We start from the raw sequence: 20,062 nt of genomic DNA on the forward strand, positions 1-20,062 counted from the left end.
ACCTGTTAGACTTCATAAAAATCATAAAACAAAAAGAATAGCTTCAAAACGAAGTTAACAAAAGCGAAAGGATTTTTCATCAGTGTTCATCATTTGTTCATATTTACGGAAAACTTTTGACTGTTAAGGGGTTCGAACCGATACCACGCGGATGAGCACCCGAGACATTAACCTCTACGCCGCAGGAGCTATGTTAGGTCATCGCTCACAATCGCCTTTGTTTTAGCAGCAGACTCGCAATAGGAAAACTCACTCAGAAAAGTCAAATCAACAAATGTTCTGGAAGAAAACGATCAAGCAAAAATTTGCATATCTTCATTCGAGAGTAATTATTCATAGCATTCAACGTTCAAAACTTTTATTTAAATCTAGAAAAACCTAATTGTGTTTTTAAATACTGCTATTACGTCCGCAAAAATTACACTCAAGACTCATGATTCAAACCTATTCACACGCAAAAAATCAAATTTAGAGAAAAAATGTTGGTAAAATTTCTAAATCTGAAGACTTGTAGATGATATAGCTAAACTCTTTCTCTGTACGTATATAGACAATTGAAAAATGAATTTAGAAAATTTAGGTTCTAGCTTGCTTATTTTTCTATTTAGATCTGATTCATGGATGCTTCCCCAAATTTCAAGAAAGTAAAATGAATTCTTGTCAATTTCCGCGCCTTTCAAAAAATTGTATACACTGTTGAATATCAGCTCCAAAACCTTAAAAATTTTTATTAATGTGCTGCGATTGTTTTCAAAAACCTATTAAAAACCCGATCAACAAAACCACACCTCATTATATTATCTCATTATATTTCGTATTCCCCTCTCTGTCTCTCTTATTCTACTCGAAGTCAGCCAGGGTCACAAAACGGTCTGAAAATGACGACAGTAACAAATCAAGTTTGTCCTTTTTCACGCTACGCAAGCACAAACAAAACAATCCATACGTAAAACGCACACAAACGTTTTACAACAACACATCGCGCCAAAAACTAAACGCCTGAAAACTGGTCATATTAATTAAAGAGGAAAAATCACGTGAACAAAACATGGAATGGTTTTCTCTTTCAACAGTACAATCTAGAGACGTGGAGAGAATCCGATCCGGATTAAGCAAGGGTTAGATAATACTAATTCGAAACAGGTGAAGCGTGTAATCAGGCCAGCCGACCTCAGATAGCCTCGCTTTGAACGTAGTACGGTTTTAGTTATAAATAGTAAAGAAGGCGCTTACTAATTACCAATATTACTGATAGGTTTATTACGATTCAGATATAAAAATGGCATAAAATAATAGTACACGGAATAGCAGTTTTAGCTGATTATATATATATATATATATATATATATATATATATATATATATATATATATATATATTGTGACTCTGAATTACAAAATCAACATCTCAGTTTAAGAATTTACTTGAATTAGGGATGGATTACCATATCTCAATAATTCAAAGCGTATTTATTATTTCAATCTTTTGAGGAAAGCAATCAACTTCATATTCGTCTGCTACCCTTTCGATATGGCAAAATTACAAAACAATGTGACTCGTTAATTTATTCCGTATTTCGAAAAAAAACTATTATTATATTATAGTTTTGCAGTCACCAAAGCCAACAAGTTGTACTAAAAGTTCATTCCTGAAGTTCCATAATCACTTGATAATAACAATCTTAATTCTCAAAATCATAAGGACCCAATTTCTACATACGATATTATATCAAAAAATATCACAGTTTTGCATTATTATTTACAATTTTTAATTCTTTATTTTTCTTTATTTTATCAATAAAAAAAACGAACACTATATTTCTTCTAATATCTTTAAAAGTTCAGACATTGCAAAATTTAGGCAGTGTAGAAAACTAATTAATTATAAACAAAGAATATAAATATTATCAATATAAATATTATAAATAATATAAATAATATATAATTATTGATATATGCGAATAGAGAAATTACTGATAATGTTTTGCTTAATTTTCAAATAAATCAAAAGTGACCAAAGCGGCAAAACTCAATGAACAGATCTCTTCTCAGAAATGGAGCAAATGACATTCACCAAAGTGGTGATAGATGGTAGTTGTGAGAAGGGGTCAATAATACGTGGCATCCCAAAATGGGCAGCCGACAGGGACATTGCCCGGGCAGGGTGCCAGATCAAACCCAGAACATCCACGTTTTACAGTCACGGAAACAGCCGGAAAAACTCATCGTTTAATAGGAGGAATCGTATCAGCCAATATTCACAACAGCAAACTCAGGAACTGTTTCCTTCCAAACAACAAAAACAAAAGTTGACCCTTTATAATTGACATAACTTATTGTTTCGACCGTCAAAATTGATTAGGGGGTTAGGAACCCTATTATCGGCGACTGTCTTCTTTAATAACAAATTTGCCTCAGCAATATCCGTTCCGAAGAGTTTTCAATAAAAATTATTTGTGATATAAAGCTCTTGAAAAACCCCTCAAACACTCGAAGATACAAATTTTTTCCAATTATCGGCAAAAAAATGAGGCTTAAGTTTTCCTATTTTTTTAAACATTTCCGACCTGTTCACGCTTCATGTAAGCTTATGTGCTTAAATATGCATTAGACATAGCAGGGAATTGAACTTGTAATGGAAGTTACTTCACAAAAAGTCAGATTCAGAAGAAGTAGAATGGCAGGCTAAACAAAACGTGCGAAAAATGTTTTGTTCAATCTAAATTTCGAAATCAAGAAAAATTTTTATAAATTTTACACTATTCGCTTTGCGACAGTAATGAGAACAAGAAGGAAACCTTTTCGTACAAAAGAATCACCAGCAACCACAGGGAAATCAAGCTGAACAGTCGTCCAATCAGAACCAGAGGACAATAGGATCAATTCACCCAATGGTCAACTATGTACGTATTTTACTTACACCCATAGACAATTCATACCCTGATGACACCAAATTAGCTTGATATCATTCGAATTTAAAATATTGATAGGATCTATTCACGTACAACTAATTTCAATATGGACAAGTACTCAATTTGAGCCAACTAACTAGTGAGTTGATCATGAATGTACTGCAAGATATTTTTTGCACTTGAAAACCCAATTTCGTGAGCTGCTTTTCAAAGTGGGCCGCAAGTGATGATGCGACTTCTTCATAATTTGAACTAACGAGAATGATTTGATTAATAACTATTACTTAAAAAGACATTAAACTAAGGAGTTAAAACGTGCAAATGTAAAAAAAAACACCTTAAGTTTAGTTTGATTGTATTGTAGTAGATGTTCGAGAAGTAAACCAGAATTTGCAAGCAACTTTAGTAGAGTCGGGTGTTGCTTGAAACACGTACCTTGCAAGATTAAAAATGATAGCAGTTGAAATCTGGCCCTGTAAATAGGAAAATCTGGCTTCTAGAACCTGTCACTGAGAGATCTGTCATTTAAAATTTACACGCGCTTGTTTCAAGCACGGCTACGCAACACTGTAGAAGTCACTTCGAAGTTCTAGCTTAACATTTTGAACTATGCGGTTCTCGATAAACGACGGAACTTTTCAGTTACTTCAAGCCAAGTCAATATAACTTAAACCTAAGCTCTTAAATGGTACCCTTTAAAACCTCTTCGCTTATTTTCTTGTTCCCCGAGGCCTCCTCTATGCGAATTCATTTTGAACAAGCAAAGCTTCTTGTCGAGCTATATGAATTTTTCTTCTAAAAACATGGTTGTACGTTTAGTAAAACAAAACAATCTCAAAAACATTTGAAATCATGAAATAGACGGATTTGTTTACAGATGTATAACAAAATTGATTCATAACAAGGAAACGCACGTTCAAAAACTTCTTATTAAAGCCAAATTCCTGCTTTAATTCGCCGAACATAAGAATAGACGATCAAATCCTGAGACAGAAAAATTGAGATAAAGAGTGGGTTATCAAAAGTAATTATTAAATTTCAGCAAGCAACTTACCCAGGTTAAAATCTTGGTTCCACTTTTCTCTGAATACCCCGCTGTGGTAGACCTCAAACGTAGCTCAGAAAACCCGAATTAAAACCTCAGCAAAACTTAAAATAACTTTTGTGTTTGAGTTTGTAGCAATAAATGACAATTTAAGTTGAAGCAATCCAATTGTTCTAAACCTCACATCTTAACATACGATATAACTACGCATTATAACCAAACTGATGATATTATTACAAAGAGGCGAGTTAGTTTAAGTGAAAGTCAAAATGCATTCAAAGAATGTTTAAGCAAGGAAACAAATATTGGGAGAGCAAATAACGACAGTTTGAATGACGCAACATTCAAGGCTTTTGTTGCCATTTATGAGATTATATAAAATTCTGAGGTTCGCGTTCTACGTTCGTTCACAGACATGGCATCAGAAAAAAATATTTTAACATAACCAACTAACACCCGATGAATTGCTGTCAAACGACTGGCATGGGTCTTGACTGGTTGTCTGTAGCTGTCCTAAACGCGGTCTAGTTTGACTGGTTGAGCAACAAGTTGGGGGGTGATTGGGGATGACCAGAAAAGGTCAGAGGCAAAAGGACGTCGGAGCAGGGACATAAGTGAGAATTGGGTTCAAACCACCTAAAATTGCTCTTCACAACGTGAATTTAAGCCTACACAGCAGAATTAGTGCAGTTAGTGAAGGTTCTAAAACTTCAAGAACTGCTCATCGTTGAATTTAACTCCCCTCGAAAGTCTCAGTGAGTTCTCATTTCCATCATGAACCTGAATTTTTTTTCGAATACGGAAAATTAAAAATCTGGTACACCAATATTCCGCATAGTAAATCCCTCAACAACTATTTAACACCTTAATACCAGTCAAAATAAAACATAACCGACTGGCGTCGGATAAAACGCTCTAACAAGAACTGCTGAGAAATATAATAGCCAATTCCAAAAATTCAAATGAGAGCAGTATTCAAATTAATTGTTCCGACCCACTTGGTGCAGGAACTATATAATCAAATGGTTTTTTTTTGTTCAGTCAATTTTGACCCATCGATATATCCATAGTAGGGAGTTGAGACAGATATCAAAAAACGCCCGTCCAACGTAGAAAATGGAAATAAACAGATTTTTTGATCTCAATTTTTACAGGGAGTTATCGAGGTTTAAAGTTTCGTGAATAGTAGACAGAATTCCGTTGTTTTCAATCACATTTTCCGTATTTTTTTTCACCAAATTTTCGTGAATTTGGCTGAAATTTATAAAAATGTTAACAACAAAGTAATTGGTTTTAAAATACAGACAGAGGAAGCTTGTCGATTGGTTTCATCCGAGTCTCTTGGTAAATATTTCGCTAGACTTTTCGAATTTCCTGCCTTTTAAAAAAGCTCCAAACCGGCTTTTTTAAATCCCACTTAGTTTAAATATGCCGGAAGTAGAGACCTTACATCTGCTGTCAAAATCTTTGAAAACTACAAAAAAAAGGCTAGGTGTACATTCGTTTCCTATAGGAGTCTTCTGGAAAAAATTTCGCCAGTTTTTCAAAAAATTAAAATAATTATACAAAAAGGCATGTTATCGTTGGTTTATTGAAATATCTCATTTGCTAATTGATCTATTTTGCAAGCATACGGATAAATTACTTGTGTTTATTGGACGGGCAGCAAAATCAACTCTAGACTTCTACTGATCTTAGATTCTTACAATCAATAATTATTCGGCTTATATTGGGGCCCGGTCTTTTTCAAAGAAAATGTTTTTTTGTAATTTTTTCTGTTTATTATTGATGAGAAAGCTTTCAAATCAAGGCCCAATTATGGACATATACTACTTACTGCCAAAATAAGATATATGTAATCAGAGAAAAACTCATGGTTTTGATGGATTTGAAAAAGTGATTTCGAAAACTTTAATTGATTTCTTTTGTTTTGCCTTCACTTGTCATTATTTTTGCAGTCTCATGATTTCTTTCTATTAGTCAAAGATCTATATGGGTTCTCTAGGAGCTATAGGTGAATCTATACAATTCTCTCAGTTGTTATCTAATTCATCTTATGACTTACAAACTTGTTTTAGGAAACTGTCAGTGAAGTTTGGAAGTGTGACTATTTTTTTATCTTATTTCTGGCAAGCGTTAAATTAGTCTCAATATATGCCGTGCAAAACTTATTCAAGGTGAAGAAAACAAAGTATAAATTAATGGTTTCTTGGTTTCCGCGAGATTTTATAAAATGTTTTGTGATTTTTGAATATTTGCGGCTATTTGAGGTTGTTATCTGTCCTCTCTTTGAATTATCACAATAAAGTAAGCTATCATTGGCATTGAAAGAAAGCGCAAAAAAACACTTGAAGATTTCAGTGAATAGCTTATAGTTTTAACGTCTGCGAAACCGCTATCTCGCGCAAAATTCAATAGAATTTTAATTTTGCCGTTATTTGTCGTTCTTTTTGTTGTCTTACGAATATTCTTGACAATCAAAAGACGTAATTGATTCTCTGAATGTTTAAATGAGTCTATTTGCTGATTTCGGTTTATAGAAAACGGTTTTAATGCCTTTCAATTCATTTTTATCGCAAAAAATTTTCTATTTCCAATATTTTTCTCTTTGTCGTCAACTTAGACTCATTACTGACAGGTCTCATCGATTTTCAGTTGTTCCAGACATAATTTTTGCTGTTGATCATGTTTTGACAGACGATTTTAGAGCTTGAGTGTATTCATTAGAAGTTCTTGAGTTCTCGCCAATGGTTAACATATGTGGTTACTTTTTTGTCTTTTTCACAAAGACCCTTAAAAAGAAAACCCATTTAAAAATTGAAGGATAACCAAGCGAAAAAACTTTTGCTAATTTAGAGTTGTTAATGGTTTTCAATATCTTATACTTTGAATGGCTTCAACAAATTGTTTGTAAAATTGTTTTGAGTTCTGTCCGTACTTGTTTTTTGTCGTCATATAATGCGGTCTCACTAATAACAAGCACAACTGTCTTCCTGGGCAGTTGCAAGTTAATGTTTTTGTTTCAAGTTGAAAGCTTACAGTTTGTTTGAACTTAAAATTATATTCGTTTAAAAGAATGTACTTTGTTACTTTCATCTTAATTTTCAATTTCATAGCTTGGTCTGTGTAACGAAAGCTCGCATCCTCTTTCAAGTGAACCAGGATCCAGTTTTATAATCGCTTTTGTTTTCAACTGATGGTTTTTTGGCTTCGACCCTACTCATTAAATGTGATTTTGGGATACTTGTCCAATTCTGAGTTATTTTGTTTCCTGGTCACATTATAACACTAATGGCGATATGTAATGCCTTTCAATTCATTTTTATCGCAAAAAATTTTCTATTTCCAATATTTTTCTCTTTGTCGTCAACTTAGACTCATTACTGACAGGGCTCATCGATTTTCAGTTGTTCCAGACATAATTTTTGCTGTTGATCATGTTTTGACAGACGATTTTAGAGCTTGAGTGTATTCATTAGAAGTTCTTGAGTTCTCGCCAATGGTTAACATATGTGGTTACTTTTTGTCTTTTTCACAAAGACCCTTAAAAAGAAAACCATTTAAAAATTGAAGGATAACCAAGCGAAAAAACTTTTGCTAATTTAGAGTTGTTAATGGTTTTCAATATCTTATACTTTGAATGGCTTCAACAAATTGTTTGTAAAATTGTTTTGAGTTCTGTCCGTACTTGTTTTTTGTCGTCATATAATGCGGTCTCACTAATAACAAGCACAACTGTCTTCCTGGGCAGTTGCAAGTTAATGTTTTTGTTTCAAGTTGAAAGCTTACAGTTTGTTTGAACTTAAAATTATATTCGTTTAAAAGAATGTACTTTGTTACTTTCATCTTAATTTTCAATTTCATAGCTTGGTCTGTGTAACGAAAGCTCGCATCCTCTTTCAAGTGAACCAGGATCCAGTTTTATAATCGCTTTTGTTTTCAACTGATGGTTTTTTGGCTTCGACCCTACTCATTAAATGTGATTTTGGGATACTTGCCCAATTCTGAGTTATTTTGTTTCCTGGTCACATTATAACACTAATGGCGATATTTAATGTTTTCCATGAATAGCCTACGGTTTTATTTAATGCGAAACCACTTTCTCGCTAAATTTAATAGATCTATTCCGGCTTTGCCGTTCTTTTTGTAGTCGTCTGGCTTATATGGACAGGAAATTGGATGTTTCTATAAACAGAAACGTTTTTTCGAACTTTGCCCCCTTTTTTGCTCTTCTTTGTCCGCCTGTTACAGAATCTCATAATTGACAAGTCTCATATCTTATCTAATGCTTCATGAAGTACAAGTTAATTTGTTTATTTCAGGTTTTATTGATTCCACTTGCATTTTGTTATGAAGCGCTTTTTTAAATATGAATATCGAAATTTCGCCGTAATTAATTTTTGCCATTATTTGATTTTTATGTTGGTCTTGTCCAGTACTCTCATTAATGGCAAGTCTCCTCAGCCCTCTAATCGAGCATTATTTTTTCACTTAGTTGTTTGTTGAACGGTAATTGATAATTCTGAGAGTTTTCTCTCTTCTTATTTGGTAGACAAATAAATCAGAACGTGATGAGCGGGGCTGGAACATTATGTGCAAACGCACATTACCTTGTTTGAGATCAGGATCCTTTATGTCACGAAAAAAATTGAAACCGATACGATAACGAAGGCTTTCAAAATAAAATTTTAAAACTTTGTTTGAGATCTCGACTGTAAATTTATTTAATTGAGCTGAGGAGACTCAATGAACAATGTCTTCAGATGAGAAAATTTAAAACTAACGAAGCTAACAGAAACTGAAAACATAACCAATTACTGTCGGTCGAATTGCTCTCGAATGACAGGTGAGGGCTTGGATTAATTTAGCTGATTCAGGGTTGGCGCAGCCGCACTGCTCAAGTAACAAGGGAGGAACGAGAAAAGAATAAAAGTGAAAAAATAAAATAAGTAGAACTTGTTAATGATATAAAACTGCAACTGCTTTAAAAGTTTATCCACATAAGCTGCCCGCTTATTAGCATTCACATATAGTTGAAGAAAATAAGTCGATCCAATAACGGATCCTTTTGTAATTCAAATCGTTTTGGGCCGTTTTTTAAGGAATAGCGCCTTGACAAAGGTTGACTTGTAGAATTCATGAATCGAACAAAACAAATTTTTCATATTCAGATAAAACTAACCAACGCACTTGCTTCATTTAGCGCTTTGCAAGTTACGACAGAATGTCAAATTGTCAGACATATTTGAGACTAGTAACTTATAACGGGCAAAGTTTAATAAACTTGATAACATACTGGAACAGCGTTAATATTATTTGTCAAAACCTTCAATAATTAGTGCTTATTCGGTGTTCGTTTATTCCGTTTTCGATCAATTTGCTTGCTTGTTGAGAAATTTTGCCCAATTTTTACAATTTAAATGTTCACCTACTGTAATTTTTGCCTAATAACCAACGCTCCGTTATCTAATAACAAACGCCCCGTTATCACGGTGTCAGGACAAAATACCCAAAATATTCCAAATGTCACCATATTTTTCAACATTAACAGGATGACTATTTAGCATAATAATGCCTAAGTGCGATAATTTACATTTTATTCAAGTAGGTTTACCATATTTTAAATGTAAGACTAGTTCAAATTTAAGACTAGGCTAGGTATTTGAGCACATATCCACAGGTTTCTTGTGGTGCATAGATTATAGCATCATTCATACACACAATTTACTTTCATTCTCCGAAAACTTTATCGAAAAGCAAAATTAAGTTCTTCGCAAAAAATTGCCCATAAAAAGACAAACGCAAACCATTCTCGATTTTTGACAAGAGCAATTTTTTTTCAGAGCAGCAAACCTCACTTGGGCCCATCTCACTTAGATCTGCAGAAAAGATTACACCTATTGTCTCCCCGCAAAATGCCCAGGGAAAAAACAAAGGAGTCCATTACCCTCAAAAACAACAACAAAGACTTGACAAACAAGTTACACCAAGACAGACCAGAGACATGTTCGATAGCATGGCGTGCAAAGTACAATCCAACTCCCAGACACAACATGTTCATCATATGCAAACCAATTCTTCAGTTGAAACCTACAAGTGCCAGGCAGGGTTTTGATTCTATTAATACAGAAATTGATCATTTGGGACAATTCATTGATGCATATATTCTGTCCTATTATTACACGCTGTTTTATGTTATACCTTATATTCGCAAGAACGCTAGTTTTTTTTTTTTTTTTGGGGGGGGGGGGGGTGGGTTCTTACTTTTATATTTTTTTTTGCTATTTTAATTATTTTCTGTTGGGGGTGTATATAATATTAGACCATTACTTTAATATATAATTGTTATCTTTCTACTTCATTTCATTTGAAAGCTAATAGTTCTCAAGCAAATTTATTAATGGGTAACTTTATACTCTCACTAAAATTTTTCCATTAACAGCTGTGAAAACCAGATAATTTTTTGAGGACTCTAATAGTGATTTAACACCAACCAGCTTGAAAAAGCGCCGTCAAAACCTTGCTTCCAGGGGCCTCACCTCGAAATCCGGCGGCACCGCCAATCAAAAAACCTTCAGCCAATCACAGCCGGCCATTTCATCAACCAATCAGAATCGACAGACCAGACAGTTACGATCAATGCCGACTATGGATTCCATCAGACCTCCTCCCTGTACTCCCGATTTAGAGGCATCCACGAGGGAATTCAACCACTTCGTGAACAGTTTGGAGAAAGGTGAAAGAAGCGGAAATATTTTGAAAAACTTTGTCGAAGTACGCAAGGATACCCATAGTATATACATTCAACGTACAAACACTTTCGGTTGATTTTAAGTCACACGACTATAATAAATCCGAAATTTGTACTATTTTTGATGCTAAAATTCAATTTTGAAATACAAAGCCTCAAGGTCAAATATTTTTCAATAAATATATAACTGATTATATACGTCACGTCTTTTAAAAACCAATCAAGACTATGTAATTTAATCTGTATGGCATTCAACGTCCAAAAATTTACGTCTTTTGTTCCAATTTCACCATTGAAAACGGGCAGCACCTCTCAATCCTATGTATCCTCGTTATGTATACTAGGGCCCATCGCGAACCCTGATCACGAAACGGTCATAGCCTCTACGAGCTCACCACTAGCGTGCATCTCTTTCAAAATATCCAAGCCCCCCACCAGCTCCCCCTTGACGTACAACTGGGGGTAGGTTGGCCAATTCGAATATTCCTTCAGGCCCTGCCTAATTTCATCGTCCTGAAGAATGTCGAAACTTTCGTACTTTATAGTCGGCGGAAGATCTTTGAACATTTCCATCAAAGCTCTGCTGAATTTACACCTGGGTTCCTTAGGGTTGCCTTTCATGAAAAGGATAATTTCGTTATTAGAAAGCAGCTTTTTAATTCGATCTTCAACTGATTCTGATTTCGGAAGTTGTTCTTCGAGCTCGCCGGCGTCGTGTAGCTCCTGAAAAAGAAATTAGGACATCTTTTCAATCAAAAATGGTAGAAAAAAGCCGCGCAATAGAATTCATTTCCTAAAGGATAAACCAACAAAGTGAACAAGAAAAATCTATAACCGAATTGATTATACAAAGATTTAAATTTAGATCTAAATTTAGAGTTGTAGTTCCAATTTGAACTTCAGCTCTATTTTCAGTTCTTAAAGAATTAATACAAAATTGAGAGGATTTTAAGAATATCAACAAAATTGATTGATAACAAACCCCAAAAACGAAAAATTTACGAAACAATTCAAACCCTAGCCACTTCAGCACCGCCGTAAGGTACAGAATTTTAAAAGGAACTTTCGATTACTTTTCTTACCCTCAAAATGTCAATACCTCCAATCAACTCCCCATCAACATACACCTGTGGATATGTTTGCCAATTAGAATACGTCTTCAATCCTTGCCTCACTTTGTCATTCTGCAAAATATCATAATAATCGAATTTCACATTCTTGTAGTTCGACAATAACTCCATTGTTTGTCGGCTAAATCCACACTTCGGCTCTGAGGGCGAGCCTTTCATAAATACCATCATTGGCGCTCTGTTGATTAGTTTGCCCAAATATTCGTTAAACGCTTCTTGGGTCGAAGCTCCGTTTTGGTCGCCCGAAGCCGCACCATTAGCTTTCTCAGATCCCGTTTTTATAGGTCGAAGTCCCACAAAATTTGACAATTTTTTGCACTGATTTTTAACACCTGGCACGTCGAATCCTTCCACCGTTCCATAAAGGTCACCAAATTTGTAAAACAAAACTGTGGGAACAGAACTGACGTTTTTCTCGACACAAAAATCTTCGACATTTTCAGCATTTGCAGAAATAAAAGTGATGTCTTTGAACTCGGAAGTTAGCAGTTCGAGAATTTTGGTCAACTCCGCACATTCCGGAGCCCATTCTGCAAAAATGTGTAAGCAAACTAGATCTCTATCCATAATTGACTTTTTAAGAGACTCAAAGTCGGAAACCTCCTGGACTTGTGCCATAGTGAACACAAATCTGAAAATGAAATTCAAATTTTGTTGATTTATTCATTTTTCTTACTGTGATATTCTGTTCATTGCGAAATCAGGCTCACAGAAAATTCAACTAGTCACTATTAATAACACCTTTGATTTCCTTGAATATAAGTGACGTCAGTTGGTACGGTCGTAGGGTACCTGAATGCTAAGATACTGAAACAGCCGGCTCGAGATACGCCAATATATATATTTTAATATTTTAGGATAAATTTTATTTAATAAATTGTGACCTCATTTTTAACAGGTCTCAAATAACGAGAGAAGTCAATAGCAGCAATTTATTTATTCTTTATAGAGCAATGTCCGAAAACAGAAAACTATAAAACTGTTGAAAACTGGTCCGAAAAACAGATCAACAATTTAAAAATCTCACAGCAAATTAATGGCCTTGGGCTATATCAAATTATCACGTTGGCCTCGCCAGATAGTCAAACTGCTCAAATAAAAATAAAAATGTAAAATGACTCAGGTAAAATCCATTAATCTCGGAAGAATTGCTCTCAAACGACTGGTGAGCGATAAGATTAATTGAAACGCTGCAACTGAGCGCAACTTAACAGCCCAAAATCAAAAAGACAAGCCTGAACGTCACTGAAAATAATGGTCAGACGAAAGAGTTAAAATACAGAAAATTGCGTTATGAAACAAGACTTGAAGGAATTGTTAAGCTTCGTAGGAGGGCAATTAATAACCCAAAGAATACTCGCCCTGAGAAAAACTGTTAGAACCATCAATGCCCAAGATCAACGAGTCACAAAAAATAGAATAGATTAACAAGAAAACCAAATGTTGCTTATAATTACAAAAAATAATTACGAAAACCACAAACCAATGCTTTTTAATGAAAATGGCCGAACGCGGTATGCATGTGAGGGTTGGTGTATCTGGTTGCTGTATACATTTGGTTGAAGGAGTAGTTAAATACGGTAGCAGTTTGTGTGGAGGGTGGTGCATACAGTTATGTCGGAGGTGAGCGGTGGAGGCAAACGGGATTATTAATCAAAAGCTCTCACAACACCTTTCCGAGAAAAAGATCAGCAGTTACTAAAAACTGGTAATTGAAAACAAATTGATGTCTTCAGCATGCAAAAGTTTATTATTCGAAAACAGCAATCAGTGTTCGAAAACAACGAAGTCAAAGTTCAATTAGCGAACAGATGTTCTTCAGCTTTAAAAAACATGAAGAAAACTCTTAACCTTCGATATAAGAAAATATTCGAAAAAGAGAAATATACTGAACGTCAACATTAAGTTAGCACCCTTTAGTATTACGACGCTAAATTCAATCTTTGACGCAACATTCCATCTTGCAATCAAACTTTTGCACTAACCCCCATTGGCTAGTGTTCTCGCCTACTTAAAAAAATCATCTAATAAGTAACCGTTACTTACCAGATACCCCGAAGCAAATTTCACAAAATTCCATCTGTTTCATTGTTAAAAGAAAGTTGTCTCAAAATGAGATTTTTGCACGCTTGTTCAACTATGATTGAGTTTGCATTTGCGTTAAAAATTAGAGGGAGAAAATTTGATTTCGTTAAAAAAATTTTCTTTCAGTGAGACTGTGATGTTTTGTTCAGATATAAAAGAAAATTTGTGTCCGTTAAATTTGTTCAGATATAAAATAAAATGGGTAAACCTTTAAGCATACAATTGAAGGGGTATTGATTTTTATGCAGATTGGAATTCCTATGAGAAGCTTCTTGATATCGATTTTGAAATTCATGCTGAATGTAGCAATTGTATATTTCAAATTGTATAACAAAAATGTCTATCATTTTAGAGCGACCAGTTGGTAACTAATAATAGTATGCCAGAAATTTTTGGTAAAACTCAGCAGGCAGGTATATAATAAATTTCGTTAAACAGCTACGAAAAATTTTTCTAAAATTTGAATCTCAAAAGTTGAAAGTTTAAAACTGGACTTATTCTTGATTCTCAATCAAACGCATTCGCTATAGTAGATAAACTTTCGCTGGACCAAAAGCGCATTTTTTGATAATTACTTTTGAAAAGTAAGGTAAATTTTTGAACAACTTTTAGCACCCTGATAAAGCGTTGTTTGAGCAGCTTCGTGAAATTATAGAAATTTCAATTTGATCGCAAGAGGCGTAAAAGCCAACAAACTATCACAATTATTGCAAACTTCTGGTCATAAACTTAGCAAGAGAAAAAAACATCAAAAAAGTTTGCTCAAGTTGCTCACCTTATTTTTGCGGATTTGAACCACACTGAAGTCCATTAAAAAGCAGAGAACATAAACCTATCAACATCGGACGAATTGCTTTAGAAACACACACGAGGCAATCAATTTAGAAAGGGGCAATGACTTTTATGACGCAAAAATTCCGACTAGGGCTGAATTCGGACCCCCCGGCCTCCATGATAAGATTCCTCGACAGTAAGCACTAAGCTACACCGTCTATTAACGTTCTTCTTTTGGATCTATTTGTTTTCGGTCTCCCCAGTGTTTTTCATGCCCCCCATTACAAATCATATGATGTTATATAGCACGTTACTATGTAAAAAATAGCACGTGCCACTGGGGGTCGTAAAAAATATATACACACTACGCTGGGGGTGAAACTTCGTTTGAGAGCAGTTAAAAAATTAAGATTAAAAACAATTCAAAACGCGAGGGAAGAAAATTACAAGAAAGTCACAACAATGTCTTCCATTTGTAGCTGCTGATTCCGCTTACCTAAGAATCTAATGCTCTATGCTAGCCAAATTCTGTCAAATTATCTTTGTATATATGATTGTGTGGCGTGGAACGCTACGTTATAAGAAGAAATTTAACTAATTCTTTTAATAAAGCGCAGGCAATGAATCTCAAGAGATACATCAATTAAGCTTTTTTTGTGTTCACTGGTTTTTGGTCACTACAAACTGAGATGAATCAGAGCGTTTTTAGTCTAAATTCAGCATCTCGTGAGCGGCATTTATATCAAAAATCGACATTTATTTGGACCCCAATTTGGCTGCTGATACATAAATAAAAATTAAGCTGTGCAAGGACACTAAATTCGAGGATTTTCAAGTAGTAGTAGTAGTAGAAGACTTAATTCCTTTTAAATAAGGATTAAGAAAAACATATATGTATGACTTATGCACGACAAAATGTACAATAACACTTGAAAAAATGTGAACACGAATATTTCATATCATAAAAATTAGATGTTCTGGATTTCAGGTAATTGATGAGGGAATTTTTCAGAGTTTTCAATGGCATTTCAAATGAAACGATTTTCAACCAAACGGGTTCACGTTATGTTCAATTTTTCACACCTCTTTCCACATATATTTTTTAAAAATTCGCGGCTACAGTGTGGTAGAGGAATTGGGCGAAAAACTGAGAAAGACTATGCAAAAATTGATGTGTATCTTAAGTCAAGCTTCTTGAATACTTGGAAGCCGAAATATAATTTAAAACTAGCTGAGGCTCAATTTTGCATTACCCAAGTGGAAAGAAGACTTCAACACAGAAACTGCCCCTACAAACGAATTGCGTGATTATTTGAGCATGGAAATGCATCTCCACAGACAAAAGAAGTAGGATTTTTCCCATCAGTTAACTCAGTTTTTCATCATTTTATCTACATATACCCCATGAAAGAGCACAGTTGGGGTCTAAATAAGCTTGAATATATTTCTGAGAATCATTCGCAATTCGATCTCAACCACAGGCAAAAACGCCCTCGACTCTGAGCCCTAATTACCTTACTAACTCTAGAAAAGTAATAAACCCTAAAAAGTAGAAACAAATCCTTAACATACCAGAAACTCCAATGAAAAGTTGATGCACTCCATCCAAGTTTACCGTGAAAAGAAAGCTGTTGCAAAATCAGAATTCAATCACATCTTTACAGCAGCTTTCTTAACCGTCAAACTTAGCTGAAGTTTATCAAGTTTAAAATGGGGTTTAACATTACTTACCACAATTTTCAGGTAGGTAAGAACAGTAGTGTAGGAAATAAATGGTGTAAAAAACTAACATAAATTGAGTTTTTACTTCACAAACTAACAGAGCACTAACTTACTTGCTAATAATGGTGAAATTACAGTTGCTGATAGTGAAATTATCAAAAATTAAAAATTTCCTCGCAAATCTACAGCTCGCTAACTTACTTCTGATAAATTTACTTATTAGATAAAAACATATCTTGAAGGAAGCAAAAATTACGAGAAGCATTGGTTACTTGTTTCATGGCTCAGCAATTGCAGTTTTATTGTTTATAGATGTACGAAATATAACATTTATTGTACCTCCACAATGCAACGAGTTTCAGAGATACACTTCGAATTACATTTGATACACAAAAACTTCGATCACAAAAATTTAGTAAGTTAAGGTGCCCCCGCAACTACGCGCGTAGATCGGAAAATGATCGGTGTGACTATACAATACTCAAACAAGAGTTGACATTGTTTAAACAATTAAACGTTGTTCAACTTCGCATATGTTCAAAGTTTTATCGGCACAAATGATTCTTGTTTTCAGGATCCAAACGACCTTCACAACAATATAGTATTTGGTTGATGAATATATTTGTTCCAATAATCTGATATTGTGTCACTGATTCTATATATAACTGTAATTGATTAATATTTGTCAATTAGTTTCTGTTCATCAAAAATGCTCAAACCATCACAAGTACAAAACATCTTTGGGTTTTCATATACTCCGGCACTACGCGCGACAATTCCAACAGCTGCAACCTCTTTTACGCCATACTTGGTTCTCGTAATCACGCAAGACCTTCCTATAAGTCTACTCATATCCATATTTAGATTGCTTAGGTAGAAAGCCGTTGGGGAGGTAAAATGCCCCAACAATCCGTCACAAACTCCCTCCAATGCAAATACAGGTCCACAAGAATAAGGTGGACTCGACAAATCTCCAAATTCGTGGATTGAAACGGAATAGCGATTTTCATTGGATTCATCCGGTAAACCAGCGAAGGAACCTAAACCAATGTCTATGCTAAGTTTACAATCATTCACAAACCGGATCTTTCTCATTGTAGCCCCCCTCCAGCTTAGTGGTCAGATAACCTATAGCCCCCCCCCCCTCAAAAAAAATCATGGTAATTATACCATAATGGGGCTATAATTTCATGAGGGTTAATAATGGGAACGACCCCCACAAACAAGTTAGATTATTTAAAGCACTGTAGAAGATTTCCAAGCAAGACAAATTCGGTTTAACAAAATCGAATGCTACATACCTTCCAAAACGTAAAACAGTCTTGACAGAGGAATAAAACGAACAACTCCAACAACACCATTTTTCAAAACGTCGTGAAATTCCGTCACTGCAGCCGGATGACTTGGATTTCCAGCACTCTTCAGGCGCACCTCTAAACCAGAGCGGCGCAATATTTCTAACATTTTAAAACCAGGCAAGCTTGTTTCGCAATAAAATGTTTGAGTTGGTATATTCACGTTCCAATTCTTAATGAAATTCATATAATTTTTATTCTCAAACTCTGGGGCATCTTCAATAGCCTTTGTGATTTTACATACACACTTCTCGCAGGTAACTTGGACAGCAAACTCAAAAGGAATAAGTTGTATATTTGTCAATTCTTTATTAGTCATTTTACCTCAAAATCAGAAAAACTATCCCCAATTGTCTGAAAATAAGGCTGTTAAACAAATTACACCATTGAGCAGTGAGCGTAATGAATCACAATACAGATAGTATAGTATGCAGTATAGTTTGAAGGCTTTTTTAGATACTGATAGGCTTGTCAATAGGAGTTTGACTCCAGTCAAGAATAGGGCCCATCATATCACTCGTGCACACGAGCAATGAATTCGACAAGTAAGGCGGCTACTTAAGAAATCTTATTAAACAATAATTCATAAGGGATATGATACGGGAAGATAACCTAAATAGTTGCTCAGTAAACATGAAAGTTTCGAAATGAACTAAGAGTGTTAGAGTCAAAAATTTCATGCACAGTGAACTTGTCGGTGAAACGATTCTCACTCTTTTTTCTCAACGCAAACAAGCTGTAACTCTGGTTCATAACATTAAAGATAAATCTAGCCATTTTTCCCCGTTTGCATCATTAAATGAATACGTTAGTGGATTAAAGGTTGGTAATTTTTCGACTTCAAAAAGTTCGTCGGTGAACGATGGTTTATATCTTTTCCTGAAGGCTTTGTTTTTTTTGACAATTGTAACAAAATCTCCAACGTAAAATTTGGGTCTCTGAGACTTGTTAGTTTGAGCACTCAAAGATAAAAGTCGTGGAACATCCATTTTAGTGATTTTATTTGGAGCAAGTTTGTTTACTCGGTTAACCCGCGAAAATTTTGTTTTTACAAATTGATCCAGTTTATCTATGTAAGAGTATGCAGAGAAGTAATTGTCAATTAAAACTTAAATTGATTAACTAAAACGAACGTTTTCGAACATTGCGTTCATCGTCAGGTTTAAAAATTAAATGAAATCATTTACAAAGTATATAAACTTGTCTTGACTATAATTCTAAGAAATGAGTTAAAATAACATCGAATTTTTAAAATTATTTACAGTTAAAATCACATTTACAACATTTTATTTACACTTATTACACTAAAATCAATTCATTTAATATTCTGGATTTTATGAAAATTCCGGGTATAATGCTTTAAAGGGATTTTTACATTCATTCCTCTCTGTTTTTACTTTTTACTTTTTGGGACTGACAAAATTTCGAATTAACATGTACCAGAAATTTTTTTGAATTTCAAAAGTCAAATTTTTGTATTTGAACTAGTACTTCAATGTCAATTCCCTATGTTGGCCAAACCAGCCGACATGTTACTACTAGAAATTCAGAGCATCAAAAGAAGGACAACACCTTGTTGAATGTGGTGCAACGCATAACGTAAAATGGGATATTCTTGATGCATGTCCTGGGGTTGAAAAACTAATGACGATAGAAGCCATCTACATCAAAAAGCTGAAATCGCAATTAAATACGCGCGATAAATATCGGGTGAGGGAATTGACATTGAAGTACTAGTTCAAATACAACAATTTGACTTTTGAAATTCAAAAAATATGTAAGAGTATGTCCTTTCCTTCAAAATACTTGTTGATAATGATTTTCGAATGTTCCACTCTGCCATTGCCGACTTGTTTTCGCTAAAAGTGCTGTATAAATGAATTTCTCCTTTGTTGCATAAGGTTTTGAAGGCTCCAAGAAACTCTGCACCATCATCAACCCTATGTTTTGCTTATGTTTTATCATTTTCTTAAAGGCCAAGGCAGCTTCCGTTGCAAACTTTGTTATAAAGGGCTCCACACAAAGGTATCTGGAAAGACAGTTGACCGCAAACAATAAAAAATTAGCATTCTTGTTGTATTTTGCTAGTTTGTCCACATAGGCCAAGTTAACGGACCATATTTCATTTATGTCTTATACTATTACTTTAAGTTTAGGAAATCGTAAAGGAATTGATCAATATTTTTTGTAAAAGGTGGCTTGGTTTCCAAATATGACTTAACGTTACCAAATGACAATTGGCCTTGGGTTTGTAACCGCACTGGGTCCCTTCAGATACAGTTGGTCTAA

The 20,062-nt window shown here is 34.5% G+C and overlaps 4 protein-coding genes across 6 annotated transcripts in view; 1 reads left to right on the forward strand and 3 right to left on the reverse strand.

The window, feature by feature from the left end:
- Positions 1 to 4,330, reverse strand: part of LOC142351940 (lysosome membrane protein 2-like) — a 48,990-nt gene extending 44,660 nt beyond the window's left edge. For 2 of the 3 annotated variants that reach the window (XM_075404215.1, XM_075404214.1), the window contains exon 1: positions 3,966 to 4,321. The gene's annotated coding sequence lies outside the window, so the exon portion shown is untranslated. Of the gene's footprint in view, positions 1 to 3,965 lie in introns of all 3 variants that reach the window. The other variant, XM_075404213.1, reaches the window with a different exon arrangement.
- On the forward strand, positions 1,402 to 10,957 carry LOC142351942 (uncharacterized). The gene is made up of 4 exons (XM_075404218.1): positions 1,402 to 2,273; positions 2,811 to 2,902; positions 9,800 to 10,059; positions 10,487 to 10,957. The coding sequence occupies exons 1-4, from the start codon at positions 2,054 to 2,056 to the stop codon at positions 10,782 to 10,784; spliced, it is 870 nt and encodes a 289-aa protein (XP_075260333.1). The 5' UTR covers positions 1,402 to 2,053; the 3' UTR covers positions 10,785 to 10,957.
- Positions 10,814 to 12,464, reverse strand: LOC142351941 (glutaredoxin 3-like). Its single transcript, XM_075404216.1, has 2 exons — positions 11,790 to 12,464; positions 10,814 to 11,430 (listed from the first exon to the last, which is right to left on the reverse strand). The coding sequence occupies exons 1-2, from the start codon at positions 12,453 to 12,455 to the stop codon at positions 11,071 to 11,073; spliced, it is 1,026 nt and encodes a 341-aa protein (XP_075260331.1). The 5' UTR covers positions 12,456 to 12,464; the 3' UTR covers positions 10,814 to 11,070.
- Positions 12,465 to 16,652: 4,188 nt separating this feature from the next.
- LOC142352261 (copper chaperone for superoxide dismutase-like) lies at positions 16,653 to 18,822 on the reverse strand. Its single transcript, XM_075404747.1, has 2 exons — positions 17,720 to 18,822; positions 16,653 to 17,458 (listed from the first exon to the last, which is right to left on the reverse strand). Exons 1-2 carry the CDS (start codon positions 18,090 to 18,092, stop codon positions 17,094 to 17,096), a joined length of 738 nt encoding a protein of 245 aa, XP_075260862.1. The 5' UTR covers positions 18,093 to 18,822; the 3' UTR covers positions 16,653 to 17,093.
- Between the last annotated feature and the right edge of the window lie 1,240 nt (positions 18,823 to 20,062).

This window comes from Convolutriloba macropyga, chromosome 13, assembly GCF_964194025.1.
Source record: "Convolutriloba macropyga chromosome 13, txConMacr16.3, whole genome shotgun sequence".
In the NCBI taxonomy this organism is placed as follows: domain Eukaryota; kingdom Metazoa; phylum Xenacoelomorpha; order Acoela; family Convolutidae; genus Convolutriloba; species Convolutriloba macropyga.